Raw genomic sequence first — 23,629 nt, 5'->3', positions numbered from 1 at the left:
CTTCTACTCCGTTCAGAGGTTAATCCAAGTTTGATATATTTACATGTTCAGTTTTTACAACGTTCCTCTGAAAAACATGAAGAAACTTCAGAGAAACGAGGACAAAAGAAGAAATGCAACCATCAACACGTCAGAAACAGAACAGCCAACCATCTGTCACCATTTACAGTTTAAGATTAAGATTCCCAGAATATTCAAATTTTTTGAGATAGGATATTTGAGTTTTCTTAATATGTAAGCCATGATCAGCAATATTAAAATAATAAAAGGCTTGCAATATTTCAGTTGATTTGTATTGAATCCAGAATGTATGACTTTTTTGTTTTTGTAATTGCATTACTGAAAATCACAATATTCTAATTTTCTGAGACAGTCCTGTACAAGTTAAAGTTACAACATATTTGTGGATGTTTTTCATATTATTTACATAATATTAAATTAACAATATTATTGAATCACATGTATTAAATCAAGTTGTACTAGATTTACAACTCGTCTGACACATGATTTATTATAAAGCTGATGTTGAGATCCGTGTTGAAGCTGCAGATCTGCAGGTTGGAGAGCAGGAAGAAGAGGGAGGATCATCGGGATCAGATTCCAGGAAGAGGACACACTTTGGATTTAACCCTTTTATATCAGACATCCATTTAGAAGTAAATGTCTTTTTACCTCAACTCATATTTAGTCAGAAATAATCATGAAAATGTAATTAAGTTTTCATTTTAGATGGATGACTTATTATATTGTTTATAATTCTGTAATATTACACTCTCCATATGTAGAAAGAACAGCAGTGCCCCCTGGTGGTGAGTTATAAAAGCTCAACATAAACCCAAGAATGAACAATCTATCGTAATAATAATCATTAAAAACACAAATAAAAAAAACTTCAGTGTATCAACAAGAGGAAAGTTGTCAGTGACGCAGATTATTGGTACAGCGTGATCAGTACAACCAGCATTTAGCTCAGAAAACAATGTTGAAAGAGAAATGTCATCAAATGAAGTTGAAAAGTGGAGATGCACTTTTGTCCTTTATCCTCCACTTCCTCAATCACGTCATTTTGATCCAGTTTGTTATTTCACTGGTCTTGGCTTCATCAAATGACACATCCAGGGACAGAAGCCGTGCATAGGTGTTCATCCTGTCCAGGTGTTGGAAGGTGAAGTGAAGCCGAAGCCATCGCTTCATCCACTGATCTGTTGGCACGGTAGGAAAACTGATAGGAATCCACTGTGTCAGGAACCATGGAGTTGATGTGGGTTAAAAAAAGATGATCTGCTCTGTTGGTCTCTGGAGAAGGTTTAATGAAAATGTCTCTCCACATTTCTAGTCCATGAAAGAAGGCAGATTTTATGTCCATCAAATGCAGTGTCCATTGTTTTTGATAACTTCCTGCCACAAGGAGCCTCAGAGACTGAAGCACAGGTTGGAGATTCCTTCTGTAGCAGAAACTTGCAGTTCCTCAAAACCTTATGCAACAAGCCTGGCTTTTGGTACCAGTCCATTTTCCATCTCTTTCAAAGTGCAAACTCAACGAGTGGAGATGCACTTTTGTAATAATAATTACAATAATAATAAAAATAATAATATGATAATGGAGGGAGGACTTTGCTGTTTCAGAGCTGAGACCACTTGCCTTCATGGAGAGGGACATGAATTCCTTCATGAATAAGGACTAAAAATAATGTTAAAGGTATTTGGAATATATTGAACGATGCTTTTAGGAAAAGTTCAATACAGACTAATTATCCACAATATTTAACCAATAACGATGAAGTCATTAATGATATGAATGAGGTGGTTAATCATTTTAACAGGTATTTTGTGAGTGTTGGACCAAAACTGGCAGAAAAATGTGTGATCCTGGATCAGCTGATGGATGGAAGGAAACATTAATAAGTAGAAATCCAGATTCAATGTTTCTCACAGCTGTGGAGGAGAGAGAAATCATAGATATTGTAAGTAAATGTAAAAACAAGGTGTCAACTGACTGTGGTGATATGACAATAGTCAAAAAGGTTATTGATGGATTGTTAACTGACATACAGCTGTAATCAGTCGCTCAGAACTGGGACATTTACAAAAATAAATGAAAACTGCAAAAGTCATCCCACTGTACAGAACTGGAGACAGACACCAATTCACTAATTACAGGCCTGATTCTTTACTCCCAACATTTTCTAAGATCTTAGAAAAAGTATTTATTTACAGGTTGGACAAATTAATGCCAATCAAAAGGCCATGCCCCTAATTACGCATTAAACTTCTTGCTTTATATAATTCCAACCTGCCACAATGCGAGGAAAAAGAGGCTTCAAACCCCTGCAGAAAACCTGTGGGTGATTCATGCAGGAATGAACCGTCATTCTGAGTTTGGGGGTTAGTTTGGGATCTTTATTCCCTCTAGTGGTTAAATGTTGGAAACTGCAGCTTTAAATGTGTCTTGTATATCTATATATTTCACACCAAAATCAGTTTGATAGTTTGATCAGTTTGATATTCAAATGTTTTAATGTCTCAAAGAGTATGTGTATTATTTTGAAGCCCATTGCAATAAATGTTTCTTAACATCAATGTTTTATGACAAATAAAGAACACATGAATTAAAAAATATTTTTTTTTAATACATTGATATTAACAATCAGAAGCTTATCATATAAATTGCGTCAGCTCTCAATGTGTCGTAAAAAATGAAACTCTTTCTAAACCTTCTTGCTTGTGTTGTTTTCTCAGATATAAATCACTTTGGATAAAAGCGTCTGCTAAATGACAGAAGTCGTAGTAAACCAGTGATGAAAAGAATGTTGTATGCATTTTGTTCTAATTACTTTTGTTGGTAAATGAAATACTTACTGTAACTGCGAGAAGGAACTATGTCATTTGTTCAGACTCCACTGCAGCCCTTCAAAGTTTGACTTCAAATAAAACAATAATAGAAGATCTAGTGTTGGAAATATTAATGGTATTGTGGAGGTTATGCAGAACTGGAATTACTGTGCAGTTTTGTTGGGTTCCTGCCCACATGGGTGTTGATGGCAATGAGAAAGCAGACAATATTGCTAAAAGAGCATTGAAATTGAGTAGTGAGGTAATTATGGAAATTCCTTTTGGTAAAGGTGAAGCTAAATCATGAATTAGAAAGGCAGTGAGGGATTCATGGCAGAAGGTGTGGGACAACGGTGTAAAAGGGAGACATTTTTATAACATACAGAAGTCAATTAACGTGAAGGTTTTCAAAGGAAAGTGTAGGAGAGAGGAAGTCATCATTTCTAGATTAAGATTAGGTCATACTAGTTTAAAATCAACTCTGTATTTAATGTCAAAGTCCGTGTGTGATAAATGTGATGAGTGTGATGTCACAGAGAATGTAGAGCATGTGATTCTTAAATGTGGCAAGTATGAGGTAGAAAGGAACGCTTTAAGAGACAGGATGTACGAGCTGGGACGGGAATGGAGTTTAGTAGGTTATTAGGGAGGAGTGAGGTGATGAGGGATTTTTATAAGGAAATCCTTGTCTTTCTTAAAGATGCAGGGATAGATAATAAGATTTAAATGTGGTTATCTTATTTTATTTAGGTATTTCCTTTTTCCCCCCTTTAAGTTAGACTGTAACCTGGTGTAATAATGATCCTGATGTTACACACTCCGGTACAGCAGGTGGCGGTAGAACCTAATAACGTTGGTTGTGATCCGCCATTAAACCTAGAGAAGAAGAAGGAGAGGACGGTTCTGTTGTTTCCTTTCTTTTTCCTCTTCAACAATGTCTAAGGTGAATCATCTGAGAGAGTTTATCGGTCAGCGACTAACAGCAGCTGCTGTAGAAATATTGTCAGTGTTTGAAAAAAGCATCTTGGAGTATGAAGAAGAGCTCGACCGTCAGCGCAGACTGTTGGACCTCGCCTGGAAACCTGAAATCAGACTCCACAGAGTCGGTACGTAACCCTGGAAAGTTGAATGAATGAACACATGAGTATGACTCCTACAAGATCCCTTTGTTTCCAGTTAAAAGCCGTGGTGATGAAGCAAACCAACTAAATGGGAAACTCCCCAGCTCAAGCAGCTGCTGATGTGGGATTCGGAAACATCCCGAACTAACTTGTTGTTCTGTTTACTTGGTGCTGCCTTTCATGCTCCATTCAGACTCTGGACCAGACTCATATTTCACACTTTATCAATGAATGAATGAATGAATGAATGAATGAATGTTTATTTCGAACATGTAAAAAAAATAAAAATAAACAGTAACATCTTCATATTCACATATGTTGGAAAAAAGGAGTAGGAAGAAATCTACACTTTTTCCTAGTTCCTACCCCTTTATAACTCTATGAATTTACATTATTGCTATTATTATATCTACACAATATCCATATAAATATAGTCTATATAAATACTATGTAAAACATGCCTATTACCACATAATTATCCATATAAGTATATAGAAAATATAAATATTACATGAAAATGATATCAATATATAGAAAATACAAATATTTTATAAATCTATATAAATATATACTATAAAACTACATAAATATCCCTATAAATATATATATGCTACATACCTAATAAATATATAACATATATTTCATAATTATAACTATCCCTCTCAACATATAATATATATTACATAAATATCCACATAAATATCTAAACATATCTTAAGCAAGTATAATTTACCATTTTTCCCTATTTTATTTGTTTCTCACACTCGTTACCCCATTTCCTCTTCCATATACCTGTTTATAAATAATTTTTTGTATCTCTTTTTAAACAGATTTATGTTAGTACCTTTTCATTTCCAGCTCCAAACTGTTCCACAGAGTCTCCACAGTTCCATATGCACATGCTGCACATTGTTGTTCCTACTTTATGTTTTCTAAAATTTAGTTCTCCCCTTAGATTATAGCCCCTTTCTCTCTCAGTGAACATTCCTCTGATACTTTTTGGTAGTAGATTTTTCCTTGCTTTGAACATTATTTGCGCTGTTTTGTATTTCACCAGATCCATACATTTATTAACCAGATTCATACATTTCTTTAGACTTAATCGTTTATTTAGTAGAAAAGATGCAGATCACAGTGGCTCCGTGTAAGATGTGAGATGACTCTGGCAAAAAACCAGATCGTTGGAGGATGTTCATGTAGGAGTTCATATGCAGGACTTGTAGTTAGATCGTTATTTTTTTTTATTTATTCATTTTTTTTCAAAAACTTTATTTCACAAAAACATGAAGTTTACAAATTATATTTCTTCAACAGAACATAGAAATCACATTTCATGCCAGGGGGGATAAGAGTTTACAAGAAAACATTAAAATGAGCACAGATATTAATAGTTTTGATCGCCTTTAGATTAAGAGGAAATTGAATGCAGTCGATGTTTGAGCTCATTGTAATAAGCAACAAAAGAGGGTTTTCTATGTGTAAATTTACATTTGTGAATGTGAAATTTTGACAACAGTATGACGAGGTTAATAATGAATGTTTCATTGGGTTTTGCCTTAATCCTGTCAAAGTCATAGAGTCCAAACAGCACATCCCTCCAAAACAACTTAAATTCTTGTTCAATATTGTTAACAATAAAATGACATATATCAATCCAGAGGTTTTGGACAATGGGACAGAGTCAAAATAAATGAGTAATTGTTTCAATATTTACAGAACAGAAAGCACATTTCACATCAATGTCTATTTTAAACCTTTTAACAATATGATCAAGAAGGATAAAATCTATTAATTATTTTAAACAATATTTCTCTAACTTTGTTGGTCAACAGGTATCGGTTGGGTAAGAGCCAGACCTTTTTCCAGCCAATATGATTCATGTACCTATTCCAGTGTGAGACCACATAAGGAACTGTGGTGACATCCTGTCTAAACAAGAATCTAATCAACTTATTGTTCTTACCATGGTTACAGGACAAACAGATTTTGCCAATTGGAGTATCAGTCAATGATAACAGGGATAATTGTTGGGTTTCCACTCTTGGTTGAGATCTAAAAAACATGCAAACACCAGAAGGGATTGCTCCAAATACTTTTGCAAAGTCGCCAGGTGACACAGGAATATTGTATTCTGCTAGAAACTCATTATAGGAGTAGAGAAGACCGTCCCTGTTAAACAACTGAGCTACATATACAATGTTGTTATTAAACCAGTACTCAATAAATAGGGATTTATGTTTGAACAATATGTCTTTGTTGTTCCATATGAGGTATTTGTGGGGTGAAAAGTTGTGTTTGAAAATAAGAGACCATGACAGGAAGGCCTGACGGTGAAAGGGAGACATTTTTATCGGGATTTTATCAATATTGTAGTTACAGGTTAAAAAAAAGTTGAATCCACCCAGTTTTGACAGAATATGGAAGGATATGACATTCCAGATAGAGTTAGGATTTTTGAAGAATTGTTTCAACCAATTTTATCTTAAATGTGTTATTTAGGGTGCAGAAATTTAGAAAATGTAGTCCACCATTTTCATAGTCATTCATTAGAACAGATTTTTTTCAGATGATGAGTTCTATTTTTCCACAAGAAGTTGAGAAGCAGCCTGTCAATCTGAGTAACACGTTTGTTGTCCATGAACAGAGACAGAGATGCATATTGTTGGAGCCAAAATACTTTGATTTATTGTTTTATTTATTTAGCTGAATATGAGTTGTCAGACCCCCTTTTTTGTTACGTCATGATTAGCCTGTCAATCAGCCAGGTGGGTGGTTGTCATGGAAACCATTATAACCTTCCTGGGTGGTGATTGCAGGCAGGTGCGACAGGGGGAAGACAAACAGTTTTTGACCGTGCAAGACGTGCAACCGTGCAAGACGTGTAAGACAGAGAGTGGCGTTCTGTCATAAGTTTATGTTAAGTTTAAACAGTGAAATTACTTTTGCTTTGACTACTGCTGATAACGAAATAAATGGATTGGCATATCCGACCTGGATTCTAAGTCTGAGCGTTTGCATCAATGAGAAGCACGCGTCCAAACAAAACCAACCCTGTTGCCCTGAGTATAGCCTATTGGTACAGGCTCTACATTGTCAAAAACTATACTCTTCGTTTGGAACGGACTATTGTCAAAGAAACTTTAGTCTTCGTTTGGAACGGACTATAGTTGAAGCAAAACCTGCATTGGAAGGGGTTCTAAGTGTGCAGGACAACGCCACAGCCGCTGCTGAGACGCGGCGTTCGGAGGACCGCAGCGCAGCGCACCACCCGGGCTGCCGGCGGCACCGCGGAGGGTCTACACGCTGCGCGGAGCAGAGCCTGGAGCAGAGCCTGGCCTGGATACCGCCTCTACCAGCGGCATCGCGGTTGGATTACGCGCTGCTCGGAGCGGAGCCTGGATCACTACCTCTACCCGGCGGCGTCGTGGTTGGATTACGTGCTGCTCGGAGGAGAGCCTGGAGCAGAGCCTGGCTGGATCACCTCCTCTACGTGGCGGCAAGCGGGGGGATTACACGCTGTTCGGAGGAGTTGGAGGATCACCTCAGCATCCTGGTGCTTGATCGTGGCATTGGCAGCCTCTACCAGCTCAAAGTGGACCGGTCTGAAGAAATGCATACACATCAAGGTATGTAGCGCGCTACCAGCTGGTTAGATGGCCATATAGTAAAACACTGTGTGCACACAAAGGGTACTTTGAAAAAAAAAAAAAGAAAAGAAAAAAAAAGAGGTTCAAAAACGAGCGCTCTGGTAAAAATCCAATGCATTGGTGGTTTTATGGTTTCAAGGACTTGGATTTAATAAGCTGGTTTTAACTGTGATGAACAACTGTGGGTTTTGAAGAGCAAAGGTACTGTTTTACATTTTACACTGTTGGTTGTTTTTTTGGTATTGCAAAGATGTACTCAGATAATGGTGTTCTGGGTCCAAATGAGTCAGATAATGGTGTTCTGGTTCAAACTGAGCCAAACGTGTATGGAGAGCCCTCCGTGGCTGACTCGCACGTTACGCACTCTAATGATGATGCAATGCAAATAATGGTGGAACCTTCAGAGGCTGAAAAACAGTCCGATGTGACCACAGCAGGTCGCAGTGCTCACAGTGAACATGAATCACAGATTGGATCACAGGTTATCACAAAACGCAAGATAAAATTAACACCCAAGGCCTTAATGGAGAAAATTGACTCACTTCAAAAGGAGAGAAAATCTAAGTTCACCAAAGCATCCCACTTGCAGAAAACAATTGGAGAGTTAATGCAAAGAGGAAGAGGATGCAAACAAGAAGTTCAAGAGGAATTCAGAAAATATCTCAACCTGTGCAAGGATGCAAGAGATGCACAGAATGCTCTGTTGCCACTAATCCCTCCTGAGGAACAGAGCAAACATGATATATGGTTCCAAGCCAAAATGATCAACGTCAATGAATTCATTGAGGAGGTGAATGAATGGACCAAAAGCAGCGAAACTCTGCAGCAAAGTGATGAGGATGAAATCCGTCCCAATGACAGCATTTCAAATGTTGAAAGCACAAAATCCACTCATCAAAGCCACACCAGGTCTGCAACAAGCAGGTCCAGCAGGTCCAGCAGGTCCAGCACCTCATCAGCTCGCAGGCAGGCGGAGGCAGAGAGAGCTGCCCTAGCCGTACGTGCTGCAGCACTACAAGAAAAGCATGCCATTGAAGAAGAGGAGGAAAGGCTGCACAGGGAAAGAGAAATGTTAAGAAAGAAAAAGGAGAAAATGGAGATGGATGCACAACTGGCAGCTGCAAATGCCAAAATAGCAGTTCTACAATCTCCTAGTCCAACCCCTTCACGGACACACTCTGATGGAATGGACTCATATTATAGGAAAGGAGCCAGACCAAAAGAACCTTCAGTCTCATTCAACCCCCTAGCCACAGAGTATGTACCATCCGTACAACCATCTATCCAAACACCTACTCCAACTCAAATAGAACCACTGCAGCAGCAAGCATGCATACAAACGCAACAACCACCTCGACAAGAACAACCACCACCATCCAATAATCCATCTGACCAACAATACTTACCATGGACTGCAGCAGCGGCCAATAAACCCGCTACTTACCTGAACCATGATGTGACAAAGCCTCAAATTTCTTCCCAACCCAATGAAACCTCAACTGTATGTGACCTTTTGCAAAAGCAAAATGAAATCACAGCCATGCTAATGGAACAGCAAACCTCTCATTTACTGCCACCAAGGGAGATTCCATGTTTTGATGGGGATCCATTACAGTTCAAAACCTTTGTCAGGGCCTTTATACACTGCGTGGAAAGAAACACAACGAACAAAGGTGATTGTCTGTACTACTTGGAAAGGTACACCAAGGGCCAGCCCAATGAGCTTGTACGCAGCTGTCAACTCATGCCACCAGACAGAGGCTATGACATGGCCAGACTTCTCATTGAGCAACACTTTGGAGATGCTTATAAGATCACAGCAGCATACCTGGAGAAGGTGCTCCAGTGGCCAGTGTTGAAATCTGAAGATCCCAAATCCCTTCAAGCTTACTCACTTTTCCTTCGTCAGTGTTGTAATGCCATGGAAACAATACAATATATGAGAGAACTTGACATGCCCACCAACATGAAAACAGTGATTTCAAAGCTTCCCTATAAGCTCAGAGATATCTGGAGAGTGTCTGCATGTGGCATAATGGAAAGATTCCACCGCCGACCCCAATTCACAGATATTGTGAGTTTCATTGAGCGCCAGGCCAAAATCCAGTCGGATCCAGTCTTTGGTGACATCCAAAATACCTCACAAAGCACAGTAAGGCCGGTCAAAGGAATGAAGTCACAAGGCAAGCCCATGTACAAGGGAGACAGTTTTGCCACTACTATTGAAACCTCTCAACCTGAAGTTAAAGACCAAACCGGATCTCCACCAAGTCCCAAGCAAAGTAACACATCTGCTCACACCACCAACGCTTGTGTATGCTGCTCAAAACATCACACTCTAGATAAATGTCCACAGATGGAGAAGAAATCCCACAGGGACAAAGTGTCCTTTATAAAGCAAAAAGGAATCTGTTTTGGCTGCCTTTGTGGTGGACACATGAGCAAATATTGTGACAAACGTATGACTTGCAAAGTGTGCAATAAAACACATCCCAGTCTTCTTCATATTGACTTTAAAGAGAGAGCAAGCAACACAAACCAGCCAAAGAAACCATCAGTGAGCAACACACAAGTCTCTTGTGGACAAACAGGGGCCGGTGACAGCAATGGCATTCTGTCCATCCTACCTGTACAAGTGAAGTCCAGCATGGGGGACAAAATAATTCAAACTTATGCATTCCTTGATCCCGGCAGCACAGACACATTTTGTTCCGAAACGCTAATGGAAAAATTGAATTTGAGTGGGAGGAAAGCAAAAATCAGCCTTCTCACCATGGGCCCAAAGGCATCTGTCTCCAGCTACATCCTGACAGACTTGGAAATCTCAAGCCTCACTGGAGAACAGTTCTACGGCCTGCCCAAGGTTTACACCCAAAATAAAATGCCCGTGACAACCAGAAACATGATTAATGAAGAGGAGCTGGCTAAGTGGCCATATTTGAATGGGGTTGTTCTCCCACGCATTCAAGCTGACGTTGAGCTATTGATTGGTACCAATGCCTCTAAAGTACTTGAACCGTGGGAAGTTGTAAACAGTCGTGGCAGTGGGCCATACGCCATTAAGACCCTATTGGGGTGGGTCGTTAATGGTCCCCTTTCCAGCTACAGTGAGCAGCATGAAAGTGTTAATGTCAACAGGACCTCCATAACACACCTGAAGGAGTTGCTACAGAATCAGTACAACCATGACTTTAAGATGACAAAAACAGAGGACACCAAAGAGGAGGCAGATGAGATGAAGGACGGTGATGATGAAGAAGAGGATGGCGATTTTTTTCAGCAACCGGATAGTGCCTATGAGAGCAGTGACAGAGAAACCATCTCAAAAACGAACCTTGCCGCTGATAAGAAGCAGAGCAAAGTGAAGAAAACGGCCAAACAGGAGACGGAGCCGACGACAGGTTTCACAGTGAAGCTCAGAGGAATCCCGTTCAGTGTTAAAAAGCAACTAATCAGAGAATTCATGCCCCCGCTGAAGCCTATAGCAGTCAGGATTGGCAAGAATGAAAGTGGGAATAGAACAGGTTACGTCTATGTAGATTTACGCTCTGAAGAAGTGGGAAAGAAGAAGAATAAAGACTACATAGGGGCTCATTACATTGAGGTTTCCCGCGTTGATCCCTTTGGGGGGAAGGGAAACTGGGACCGAAAGGAAAAGGAAATTGACAGAAACTTCACCAGGAAGCTCAAGGATGAATTGGACTATTTTCGGGACCTGCCTTCTGATGATGATGATGATGATAATGATGATGACATGGACATTTTTGGAGGAAAAGCACCAACCACAGACAAGCCTAAAGTAAAGTCTTCATTTGAGAAGCGGCAAGAAAAGATGTGGCAGAAGATGGAGGAGCTGGAGAAAGCAGCTCTCACATAGAAGCCGTGGCAGCTGTCGGGAAAGGTGATGGCGCAGACCCGTCCTGTGAACAGCATGCTTGAGGAAGATGTGGAGTTTGAGCAGACAGCAAGGATGGCTCCCGCCATCACTGAAGAGACTACACTACAGCTGGAAGACATCATCCATCAGAGAATCAAAGACCAGGACCAGTACACTGGACATATCAGTAACCAAGCTTTGCTTGATTCAAACAGCAGACACTTAAACCTCTACGAGAGGATTGTTTTGTTTTGAGTTTTTTGTATAAATATTGGCTCCATTGTGATTATTAAGTTGAATTGTTCACGGCTTCCTGCAGTTCTCAATTAGGGGCCGGTGTGTTGGAGCCAAAATACTTTGATTTATTGTTTTATTTATTTAGCTGAATATGAGTTGTCAGACCCCCTTTTTTGTTACGTCATGATTAGCCTGTCAATCAGCCAGGTGGGTGGTTGTCATGGAAACCATTATAACCTTCCTGGGTGGTGATTGCAGGCAGGTGCGACAGGGGGAAGACAAACAGTTTTTGACCGTGCAAGACGTGCAACCGTGCAAGACGTGTAAGACAGAGAGTGGCGTTCTGTCATAAGTTTATGTTAAGTTTAAACAGTGAAATTACTTTTGCTTTGACTACTGCTGATAACGAAATAAATGGATTGGCATATCCGACCTGGATTCTAAGTCTGAGCGTTTGCATCAATGAGAAGCACGCGTCCAAACAAAACCAACCCTGTTGCCCTGAGTATAGCCTATTGGTACAGGCTCTACACATATGTTAAGTTTTTTTTGTTGGTCCTTAGTTATTGTAATACCCAAGTAAACAACTTTATTTTTGACTGGGATACTACAAATTTATGTTTTTTCAGAATCCTTAATGGAAATAATTTCGCATTTATTAAGATTCAGATTTAGGCCAGAGGCCTTGGAAAACTCATTTATGGTGTTTATGGCAATAGAAACTTGATTTTGATCCCCGAGAAAGAGTGTGGTGTCATCTGCTAGTAGATCGGACTTGTTCCCGGTGCATGTTGGACTCCGGCAGGGCTGCCCTTTGTCACCGGTCCTGTTTATTTTTATGGACAGGGTTTCTAGGTGCAGCCAGGGGCCGGAGGGGGATCCGGTTTGGGAACCTCAGGATTTCATCTCTGCCTTTTGCGGATGATGTTGTGCTGTTGGCTTCATCGGACCGAGATCTTCAGCTTGTGTTGGGGCGGTTTGAGGCAGAGTGCGACGCAGCAGGGATGAGAATCAGCACCTCCAAAACCGAGGCGATGGTTCTCCACCGGGAGAGGGTGGTGTGCCTTCTCCGGGTGGGTGGAGAAGTCCTGCCTCAGGTGGAGGAGTTCAAGTATCTCGGGGTTTTGTGACGTCACGAGTGAGGGAACGATGGAGCGGGAGATTGACAGACGGATCGGTGCAGCGTCCGCAGTTATGCGGTCGATGTACCGATCCGTCGTGGTGAAGAAGGAGCTGAGTCGAAAGGCGAAGCTCTCGATTTACCGGTCAATCTACGCACCTACCCTCACCTATGGTCATGAACTTTGGGTAGTGACCGAAAGGACAAGATCGCGGATAAAAGCGGCCGAGATGAGTTTCCTCCTCAGGGTGACTGGACGCTCCCTTAGAGATTAGGGTGAGGCGTTCGGTCACCTGGGAGGAGCTCGGAGTCGAGCCGCTACTCCTTCACATTGAGAGGAGTCAGCTGAGGTGGCTTGGGCATCTGTACCGGATGCCTCCTGGACACCTCCCTAGGGAGGTGTTCCAGGCATGTCCCACCGGAAGGAGACCCCGGGGAAGACCCAGGACACGCTGGAGAGACTATGTCTCTCGGCTGGCCTGGGAACGCCTCTGACTCCCCTCGGAAGAGCTGGAGGAAGTGTCTGGGGTGAAGGAAGTCTGGGCATCTCTGCTGAGACTGCTGCCCCCGCGACCCGGGAACGGATAAAGCGGCAGACGATGGATGGATGGATGGATGGATGGATGGATGGATGGATGGATCAAACTGAAATGCAATAACTTTATTCTTCAACTGTCTCGATACCAACGCAGTAACACAAGAGTACAGTCACAGTGCCGCCTAATGGTCACACAGAGTAATGCACTTGTTTTCAAATATACTACACAGATGAAGGGGAAGACCGAAGGTTCAGGACAAACTTTAAACCTCACAAATACAACCAAACAATCAACACTGGGAAGCACTTTTGACTTGTTAAAATCCTATCTTTTTGTCCCTTTTTGTAATTCCAGAACTCCCACAAGAAAATGTTTGTAAGGTGGAGGAGGACGGGGTTTTCAGTGACCAGCACCTGGATAACCTGGAGAGGAGCTGCAGCCCAGACCAGGAGGAACCAGGGCATCCACAAACTACAGAACTGGAGGAAGACTCCAGCGGTCAGGAGATGAAGCACGAGGATGTAGAGGTGGATGTCTCATTGGTCAATGTCGCTGATGTGAAAGTTGAAAATAGTGAACCAGGACCAAACTGTGGCAAGCTGCTTTTGCACACTTCTCCTGAAGCTCAAAGCAAAGATGAGGAAGGGACTGAAAGTTTACGCTCAGACTCCAGTAAAACTGCAGATCCGGAGCCAATGAGACGACACGGTGACCACGAAGATGCTGCTGTCCCGTCAGACAGCAACTGTAAATCAAAGCTGACCAGGACCCACACGGGGAAGAAGGCGTTTTCTTGCAGCACTTGCAGGAAAGAGTTCAGTAAAAGTTGTAATTTAATGGCTCACATCAAGATCCACACTGGTGAAAGGCCGTACCTGTGCAACACCTGCGGAAAATCGTTTACTAAATCATCAGATCTTAAACGGCACATAACCACGCACACGGGCGACAAGCCTTACATCTGCAAAACATGTGGTAAAAGTTACAGGCTACGTTCCCACCTGCTGGTTCACTCGAGGATCCACACGGGCGAGAAACCGTACCTGTGCAACACCTGCGGAAAAACCTTTACTCAATTATCAGCTCTTAAGAGCCACATAACCACGCACACGGGTGAGAAGCCCTACATCTGCAAAACATGTGGGAAAAGTTATAAGCAACTTTCCCACCTAGTGGTTCACTCGAGGATCCACACCAGTGAAAGGCCGTACCTGTGCAACACCTGCAGCAAAACCTTTACTAGATTATCAGAACTTAAAAGCCACATAACCACACACACGGGCGAGAAGCCATATTTGTGCAAGACGTGCAACAAAGGTTTTAGCCGCAGAATTGGTTTGAAAAATCACATGAAAAATCACCCAGAGGAGAAGTCTGGTGACTCGTGACATATGAAGTTCAACCACCACCTCCTGTGGCTGATGAGCCTAATCCCCTCCCCACAAGGGTTGCAGGTTCAACCCGGATTTATGCTTCTCCGTCAACTTGACACAGAAGGAACAATGTGGTTGTGTACTTTTTTTTAAAGTTCTGCATTAAGTTTGTTTGAATCTCTTTTGCTTCTTAAAATTGTTTTATTTTTTGCTGTTGGTAACTTGCTGTCTCCACGGTGCAAATAAAGGTTTGTTAGTATTTGCTGAAGTTTCTTTATACGTCACAGTTTATTTAATTCATCTACAAAGCCTCTCACACGTCCTTTTTCCCGTCTGTTTCTTCTTCACTCACATTCTTTGTAAAGTTAATCTGCAGCTCCATGTTGTTAAACTCTCTCCATCTACTCCGTTCAGAGGTTATATATTGTAATGTTATACATAGTTCGCTGAAAACTGTAAAAGGCTTTATGCATTTTAAAATCTGAGCTGCACGTACATCAGATTATCGTGATAATTCATGGGACAAACTAAGTCAAAACAATGTAATTCAAATGATCCATGCTGTGTTATTGTAACTATACAAGCTAAAGTTACAACATATTTCTGTACGTTTTTCATATTATTTAAATAATATGAAATTAACAACATTATTGAATCACATGTATAAAATCAAGTTGTACTAGATTTACAACTTGTCTGACACATGATTTATTCTAAAGCTGATGTTGAGATCCGTCTTGAAGCTGCAGATCTGCAGGTTGGAGAGCAGGAAGAAGAGGGAGGATCATCGGGATCAGATTCCAGGAAGAGGACACACTTTGGATTTAACCCTTTTATATCAGACATCCGTTTAGAAGTAAATGTCTTTTTTATCTCAACTCATATTTAGTTAGAAATAATCATGAAAAATGTAATTAAGTTTTCATTGTAGATTTATTGTTAATAATTCTGGAATATTACACTCTCCATATGTAGAAAGAGCAGCAGGGCCCCCTGGTGGTGAGTTATAAAAGCTCAACATAAACCCAAGAGTGAACAATCTATTGTAATAATAATAATAACAAGCAGTGGCGGCTGGTGATAAAAAATGTTGTGGGGCGCACTGGCGAGTGAGGATTACAACATAACTATAAACTCTACTTGGACATAAATTGTTTTGTTATTTTTTATTGCATATCATTACATATACTACATATACATATACTACATATTCATGTAGCATATTTTACATAAACATATTTAAAAATTGTCAAGTAACAAAATAACATTTTAACCATTTCTCAGATTTTTTTAGTTATTATATATATATATATATATATATATATATATATATATATATATATATATATATATATATATTGACAGATATTGTCTGAAAAATGGTTCAAATATGTTATTTTTTTATTTTAAAAATCTAAAATTTGTTTTGTTGATGAGAAAATATTTTCTTATTTTTGTGAGGGGGATATATATTGTTTTTCGGCACTACCTTGTTCTCTATCTGGTATAACATGAATTACTCCTATGTGGGATCAATAAAGTTCTTATTTTTGCCATCTCAGAAAATTAAATATATTATATTTGGTGCCTAACTGTTTCCCAAGTATATTAGTGCATGTGTGAATGAATAAATGAGACGTAAAACGTACATTTCTTTGTTAAAAGGTGCTTTATGAAAATAAGTCCATTTACTTGTATTAGTTTACAGCGCAGTCTTGAACATCCAATATGGCGGCGACGTTGACGTATCAGCAGCTCCATGGAAGGAGGAGGAGACATGTCTATGCGGAAATCCAGATTGTAACACCTGGCGGAAGAGCGGAAGTTTGGAGCGAACGGAACACGTGAGCAGTGATTCCTTTGAGGAGGACGGTTCTGTTGTTTCCTTTCTTTTTCCTCTTCAACAATGTCTAAGGTGAATCATCTGAGAGAGTTTATCGGTCAGCGACTAACAGCAGCTGCTGTAGAAATATTGTCAGTGTTTGAAAAAAGCATCTTGGAGTATGAAGAAGAGCTCGACCGTCAGCGCAGACTGTTGGACCTCGCCTGGAAACCTGAAATCAGACTCCACAGAGTCGGTACGTAACCCTGGAAAGTTGAATGAATGAACACATTAGTATGACTCCTACAAGATCCCTTTGTTTCCAGTTAAAATACGTGGTGATGAAGCAAACCAACTAAATGGGAAACTCCCCAGCTCAAGCAGCTGTGGTCAAATCAGCCGCTCCTAAATGTTCATGTGCTCCTATTTCAGCCTTTACGGTAAATGAATGAACGCGGCTCAAAAACGGAAAGATATGAAGTACTGAGTTTGAGATAATGCAGATATGTTTTTTTCATATATTTTTTTTTCATTACCTTGATTACACCCAAACTTCCACCGTAATATTTACAAACTCTTACTGTAAAATAAAAGGAAGAGGAAAACACTTTTTTTTTTCTACTTCAGGTTCTGTTTTTCAGAGACTATAAAAATAAATTCTCCCATAATTTCACCCAATACCTCATAGCCCTCGTCACAACTACAATTAGTACAAGCATGCTTAATTTCAAACAATTTTACTGTGGAAAAATTGAAATATTAACATCTAAACAGGCACAGTGAATTTCAAACATTTTTTTTGTACAATTATTTAAATATTAAGGTGTAAACTTCAAACAATTTACTTTTCTACAAAAGTCAATCGCCTTTTTTGCTTCAGGTTCTGTTCTGCAGAGACTATAAAAATGAATTCTCCCATAATTTCACCCAATACCTCATATATCAGTCTTCATAACTACAATTACTACAAGCATGCTTAATTTCAAACAATTTTTCTTTACAAATATTGAAATATTAAGGTGTAAACTTCAAACACTACTTTTCTACAAAGGTCAGTCGCCTTTGTTGCAGAGACTGTAAAAATGAATTCTAAAACTAAATCAAATATCCACATAGTGTGCTTAAGGATGATTATAAAACAATGAGGCGATTGTGGTGACGGGACTGAGCCTGTGATTCTGTGTGGATTATAAAATTACAGTGAATGTGAAATTGAGCAGACCTGTAGTGAAAAGTTTGAAGTTCAGATCTTAATATTTCAATATTTGTTCAGTAAAATTGTTTGAAATTAAGCATACTTGCAGTGATTGTAGTCCTGAAGAGAGGTATATGAGGTATTAGCTGAAATTATGGAATAATTCATTTTTACAGTCTCTGCAACAAAATCAACTGACCTTTGTAGAAAAGTAGTGTTTGAAGTTTACACCTTAATATTTCAATATTTCTACAGTAAAATTGTTTGAAATTAAGCATACTTGTAGTGACTGCATTTGTGAAGAGAGGTATGTGAGGCATTGGGTGAAATTATGGGAGAATTCATTTTTATAGTCTCTGCAAAACAGAACCTGAAGCAAAAAAGGCGATTGACTTTTGTAGAAAAGTAAGGTGTTTGAAGTTTAGATGTTAATATTTCAACTTTTCCACAGTAAAATTGTTTGACATTCACTGTGCCTGTAGTGATTCTAGTTGTGAAGAGAGGTATATGAGGCATTGGGTAAAATTATGGGAGAATTCATTTTTATAGTCTCTGGAAAAACAGAACCTTTAGCGAAAAAGGAGACTGCCCTTTTTAGAAAAGTAAGGTGTTTGAAGTTTAGATCTTAAAAGAAAAGTGTTTCATCCTTTTCTTTTACAGTAATGGCGTGTAAATATTACAGTGGAAGTATGGGTATAAGAAAAAAACATCTGCATTATCTCAAACTCAGAACTTTCCGTTTCTGAGCCTCATTCATTCATTTACCGTAAAGGCTGAAATAGGAGCACATGAACATTTAGGAGCGGCTGATTTGACGGCTGCCCAAGGGGCTTATAGAGGCCTCTACCTGTAAAATACAGCAAAATATTGTACAAAGATTTAAAATATGCAGAATACATGATTGCAGTCTAAAAACAAAGACAAAGCAAATAAACAGCAGCATGAATAGAATACATGGTATCTACATGATTAAAGAAAAAAATAACACATCTAGAAATATCATTAGGTAATGTGATCAATTAAATGTGTCCTGAGCTTACGTTTAAAATGATTGAATGCAGTAGAGGTAGACGAGATTGCTGTAGGTGTTCCATAACTGTATCTGATGGAGAACTGACACAAACCAGTACGGAACTTCAGGAGATTTAAATGATTAGCCTGTCTTGTATTAAAATGGTGCATATCACTGTTGAACTGAAAACAATCTTTACATGGCAAAGAAAATGAAAGTGGAAGGAAAAATACTTTGAAAATAAAATTGCAGGTTTGATATGTATTTAACTTAAAGATGTGTAAAATATTGAGTTGTTTGAAAAGAGAGGCAGAATGAGCAGACCAATTACTGTGTGTGGCAATCCTGCAGAATCTTTTTTACAAAATGTGAAGTTTATGAAGATGTGTGTTGTAGGTAGCTCCCCAAATAATATTACAGTAAATGAGATATAGATATATGAAGCTATAATAAAGAGTTGGGAGACAATTTTCATTCACCAAACTACGGAATTTGCCAATAATACCAATAGATTTAGATATTTTTTACAGACATGGTTAATGTGGTTTTTCCAGCTTAAACTTTCATGGATAATTACACCAAGGAAGGTTGTTGATGTAACCTGAGTGAGCGGGACATCTCCTATAGACAGACCTGTGTTAGATTTACAATATATTTATTTTTTGATGCAAATATAATAAAATTAGATTTTTTTTATATTCAGTGATTTTTGTTAATATTAAACCATTTTGAAATGTTTTGTAAATCATGGTTGGCCTTTCCCATTAGAGATGAAAATCATTATGTGAAATAAATACGTTTGTATCATCGGCAAAAAGTACAGGAAACAAGGAGGACGAGGCTGCGGCCAAATTATTTATATGAATCAAAAATAACAGGGGCCCTAGTATAGACCCCTGGGGGACCCCACATTTTAAGACGGTCCTCTCTGATGATTTACGGTCAATGATGACAAATTACTGACGGTTATGAATATAATTGAAAAGCCACACATGAGTGATTCCAGCAAATTCATAGTGTAGTAATTTTTGAAGAAGAATATCAAAATTAACTGTGTCAAAAGCTTTGGATAAATCAAGAAAGATTCCCAAAGTGTATTCATTATTATTGATTGCAGTGTGAATTTTATCAACCAATTGAAGTAAAGCCATTTCTGTAGAATGATTTTTCCTAAATCCATATTGGTGTTTATACAGTATATTACAGTCCTGCAAATGTTTCATCATTCTGTTATAGACCAATTTCTCCAGGATCTTTGAGTAACATGGGAGAACAGAAATGGGCCGGTAGTTTCTAAATACACTATGGTCTCCAGATTTGTAAACAGGGACTACTTTGGCAATTTTGAGGTCATTGGGTATTATTCCAGTTTCTAGAGATTTGGTGAAAATATGGGTCAAAGGCTTAGCAATTGAATGTCTGGTTTTCATAATTAAGTTAGATCTGACCTCATCATGACCAGCAGCTGAGTCTTTCAGGCACATCATTATGTCCAAGATACAGAAACTCAGATGGAGACCCGGCTATAGGAGTTATCCTTTCTGAAAGAACTGTACCAATATTAACAAAATAATTGTTAAAAACATATCAATGTCAGATGGGTCAGAGTAGACTCTATTTTCATCAACAAATCGAGATGGAAGAGTGGCTGTAGACTTATATTTAGAAGCTAGTTAATGACTCCCCAGATAGTTTTTATGTTATTAGAAGCCTCATTGAATTTGTCGGAAAAGTTCTTGGCAGTTCTAACAAGATGATTGTAATTGTCACGAAATGTCTTATAATTTGCTATATTAATTGGGGATGGATTACTGATGAATTTCTTATACAATCTATTCTTAGCTTTCAGAGACTTATGGAGATCTGGTGTAAACCAGGGTTTTCTAAATGCAGAGACCTTGTTTGCTTTTTTGCTGACGATGAAGAGGAAAGCACCTGTTGAATACAGAGTTGAAAGACTTGAAAACTGACTGATATGCTTGTTCAACATCATCATGGGTGTATCCATCATCCCATAGGATGTCATCAACCTGCATCTCAAACCGGTCAACATTTATTTTGTTATACACTCTATACCTTAGAACTAGAACTTGTAAGATGTGAGATGACACTGGCAAAAAACATGATGGTTGGAGGATGTTCATATAGGTGTTTATATGCAGTACTTGTATTTAGATCGTTTTATGACGCGGAAGAAGCCATTTCTAGAACAACAACTTTATTCTTCAACTGTCTCGATACCAACGCAGTAACACAAGAGTACAGTCACAGTGCCGCCTAATGGTCACACAGAGTAATGCACTTGTTTTCAAATATATACTACATAGATGAAGGGGAAGACCGAAGATTCAGGACAAAGTTTAAACCTCACAAATACAACCAAACAATCAACACTGGGAAGCAATTTTGACTTGTTTAATTCCTATCTTTTTGTCCCTTTTTGTAATTCCAGACCCCCCACAAGAAAATGTTTGTAAGGTGGAGGAGGACGGGGTTTTCAGTGACCAGCACCTGGATAACCTGGAGAGGAGCTGCAGCCCGGACCAGGAGGAACCAGGGCATCCACAGACTACAGAACTGGAGGAAGACTCCAGCGGTCAGGAGATTAAGCACGAGGACGTAGAGGTGGATGTCTCATTGGTCAATGTCGCTGATGTGAAAGTTGAAAATGGTGAACCAGGACCAAACTGTGGCCAGCTGCTGTTGCACACTTCTCCTGAAGCTCAAAACAAAGATGAGGAAGGAACTGAAAGTTTACGCTCAGACTCCAGTAAAATTGCAGGTTCGGAGCCAATGAGACGACACGGTGACCACGAAGATGCTGCTGTCCCGTCAGACAGCAAATCAAATCTGATCAGGACCCACACAGGGAAGAAGCCGTTTTCTTGCAGAACTTGCAGGAAAGAGTTCAGTAAACATAGTTTTTTAATGGATCACATTAAGAGCCACACTGGCGAAAGGCCGTACCTGTGCGACACCTGCAACAAAACCTTTACTAGATCATCACATCTTAAACGCCACATAACCACGCACACGGGCGAGAAGCCCTACATCTGCAAAACATGTGGAAAAAGTTACAGGCTACGTGCCCACCTGGTGGTTCACTCGAGGATCCACACCGGCGAAAGGCCGTACCTGTGCAACACCTGCAGCAAAACCTTTACTACATCATCAAATCTTAAAAGCCACATAACCACGCACACGGGCGAGAAGCCCTACATCTGCAAAACATGTGGAAAGAGTTACACGCAACGTTCCACCCTGGTGATTCACTCGAGGACCCACACCGGTGAAAAGCCGTACCTGTGCAACACCTGCGGAAAAACCTTTACTGAATCATCAACTCTTAAACAGCACATAACCACGCACACGGGCGAGAAGCCATATTTGTGCAAGACGTGCAACAAAGGTTTTAGCCACAGAATTGATTTGCTGAGTCACATGAAAAATCACCCAGAGGAGAAGTCTGTTGACTCGTGACAAATGAAGCTCATGTTGTCGTCCCCGGGGCAGCTGTCCACTCCTGTCTGACCCACAGAAGAAGAACCCGCAGAAGTCCAACCACCACCTCCTGTGGCTGATGAGCCTAATCCCCTCCCCACAAGGGTTGCAGGTTCAACCTGGATTTATGCTTCTCCGTCAACTTGACACAGAAGGAACGATATGGTTGTGTACTTTTTTTTAAAGTTCTGCATTAAGTTTGTTTGAATCTCTTTTCCTTCTTAAAATTGTTTTATTTTTTGCTGTTGGTAACTTACCGTCCCCACGGTGCAAATAAAGGTTTGTTAGTATTTGCTATACGTCACAGTTTATTTAATTCATCTACAAAGCCTCTCACACACGTCCTTCTTCACTCACATTCTTTGTAAAGTTAATCTGCAGCTCCATGTTGTTAAACTCTCTCCTTCTACTCCGTTCAGAGGTTATATATTGTGATGTTATACATAGTTCGCTGAAAACTGTAAAAGGCTTTATGCATTTTAAAATCTGAGCTGCGCGTACATCAGATTATTGTGATAATTCATGGAACAAACTAAGTCAAAACAATGTAATTCAAATGATCCATGCTGTGTTATTGTAACTATAAGTTACAACATATTTGTGTACTTTTTTCATATTATTTAAATAATATGAAATTAACAATATTATTTAGTCACATGTACACAATCAAGTTGTACTAGATTTACAACTCGTCTGACACATGATTTATTCTAAAGCTGATGTTGAGATCCGTGTTGAAGCTGCAGATCTGCAGGTTGGAGAGCAGGAAGAAGAGGGAGGATCATCGGGATCAGATTCCAGGAAGAGGACAGACTTTGGATTTAACCTTTTTATATCAGACATCCGTTTAGGAGTAAATGTCTTTTTACCTCAACTCATATTTAGTCAGAAATAATCATGAAAAATGTAATTAAGTTTTCATTGTAGATTTATTGTTTATAATTCTGGAATATTACACTCTCCATATGTAGAAAGAGCAGCAGTGCCCCCTGGTGGTGAGTTATAAAAGCTCAGCATAAACCCAAGAGTGAACAATCTATTGTAATAATAATAATAACAAGCAGTGGCGGCTGGTGATAAAACATTCTGGGGGGGCGCACTGGCGAGTGAGGATTACAACACAACTATAAACTCTACTTGAACATAAATTGTTTTGTTATTTTTTATTGCATATCATTACATATACTACATATACATATACTACATATTCCTGTAGCATATTTTACATAAACATATTTAACATTGTTCAAGTAACAAAATAACATTTCAATCATTTTTCAGATTTTTTCAGTTATATAGAGATATTGACAGATATTGTCTGGAAAATGGTTCAAATATGTTATTTTTTTATTT

General features: G+C 39.4%; 1 protein-coding gene across 1 annotated transcript; it reads left to right on the top strand.

Annotated features, from left to right (window-relative positions):
• The first annotated feature begins 3,832 nt into the window (after positions 1-3,832).
• LOC133440668 (zinc finger protein 436-like) lies at positions 3,833-22,550 on the top strand. Its single transcript, XM_061717990.1, has 4 exons — positions 3,833-3,938; positions 13,728-14,757; positions 18,067-18,070; positions 21,233-22,550. Exons 2-4 carry the CDS (start codon positions 13,880-13,882, stop codon positions 22,253-22,255), a joined length of 1,905 nt encoding a protein of 634 aa, XP_061573974.1. The 5' UTR covers positions 3,833-3,938; positions 13,728-13,879; the 3' UTR covers positions 22,256-22,550.
• The last annotated feature ends 1,079 nt before the right edge of the window (positions 22,551-23,629 follow it).

Source organism: Cololabis saira, chromosome 3 (assembly GCF_033807715.1).
Source record: "Cololabis saira isolate AMF1-May2022 chromosome 3, fColSai1.1, whole genome shotgun sequence".
Lineage (NCBI taxonomy): Eukaryota > Metazoa > Chordata > Actinopteri > Beloniformes > Belonidae > Cololabis > Cololabis saira.
The sequence above is the reverse complement of the archived record's forward strand: the minus strand, read 5'-3'. Positions and strand labels throughout refer to the sequence as shown.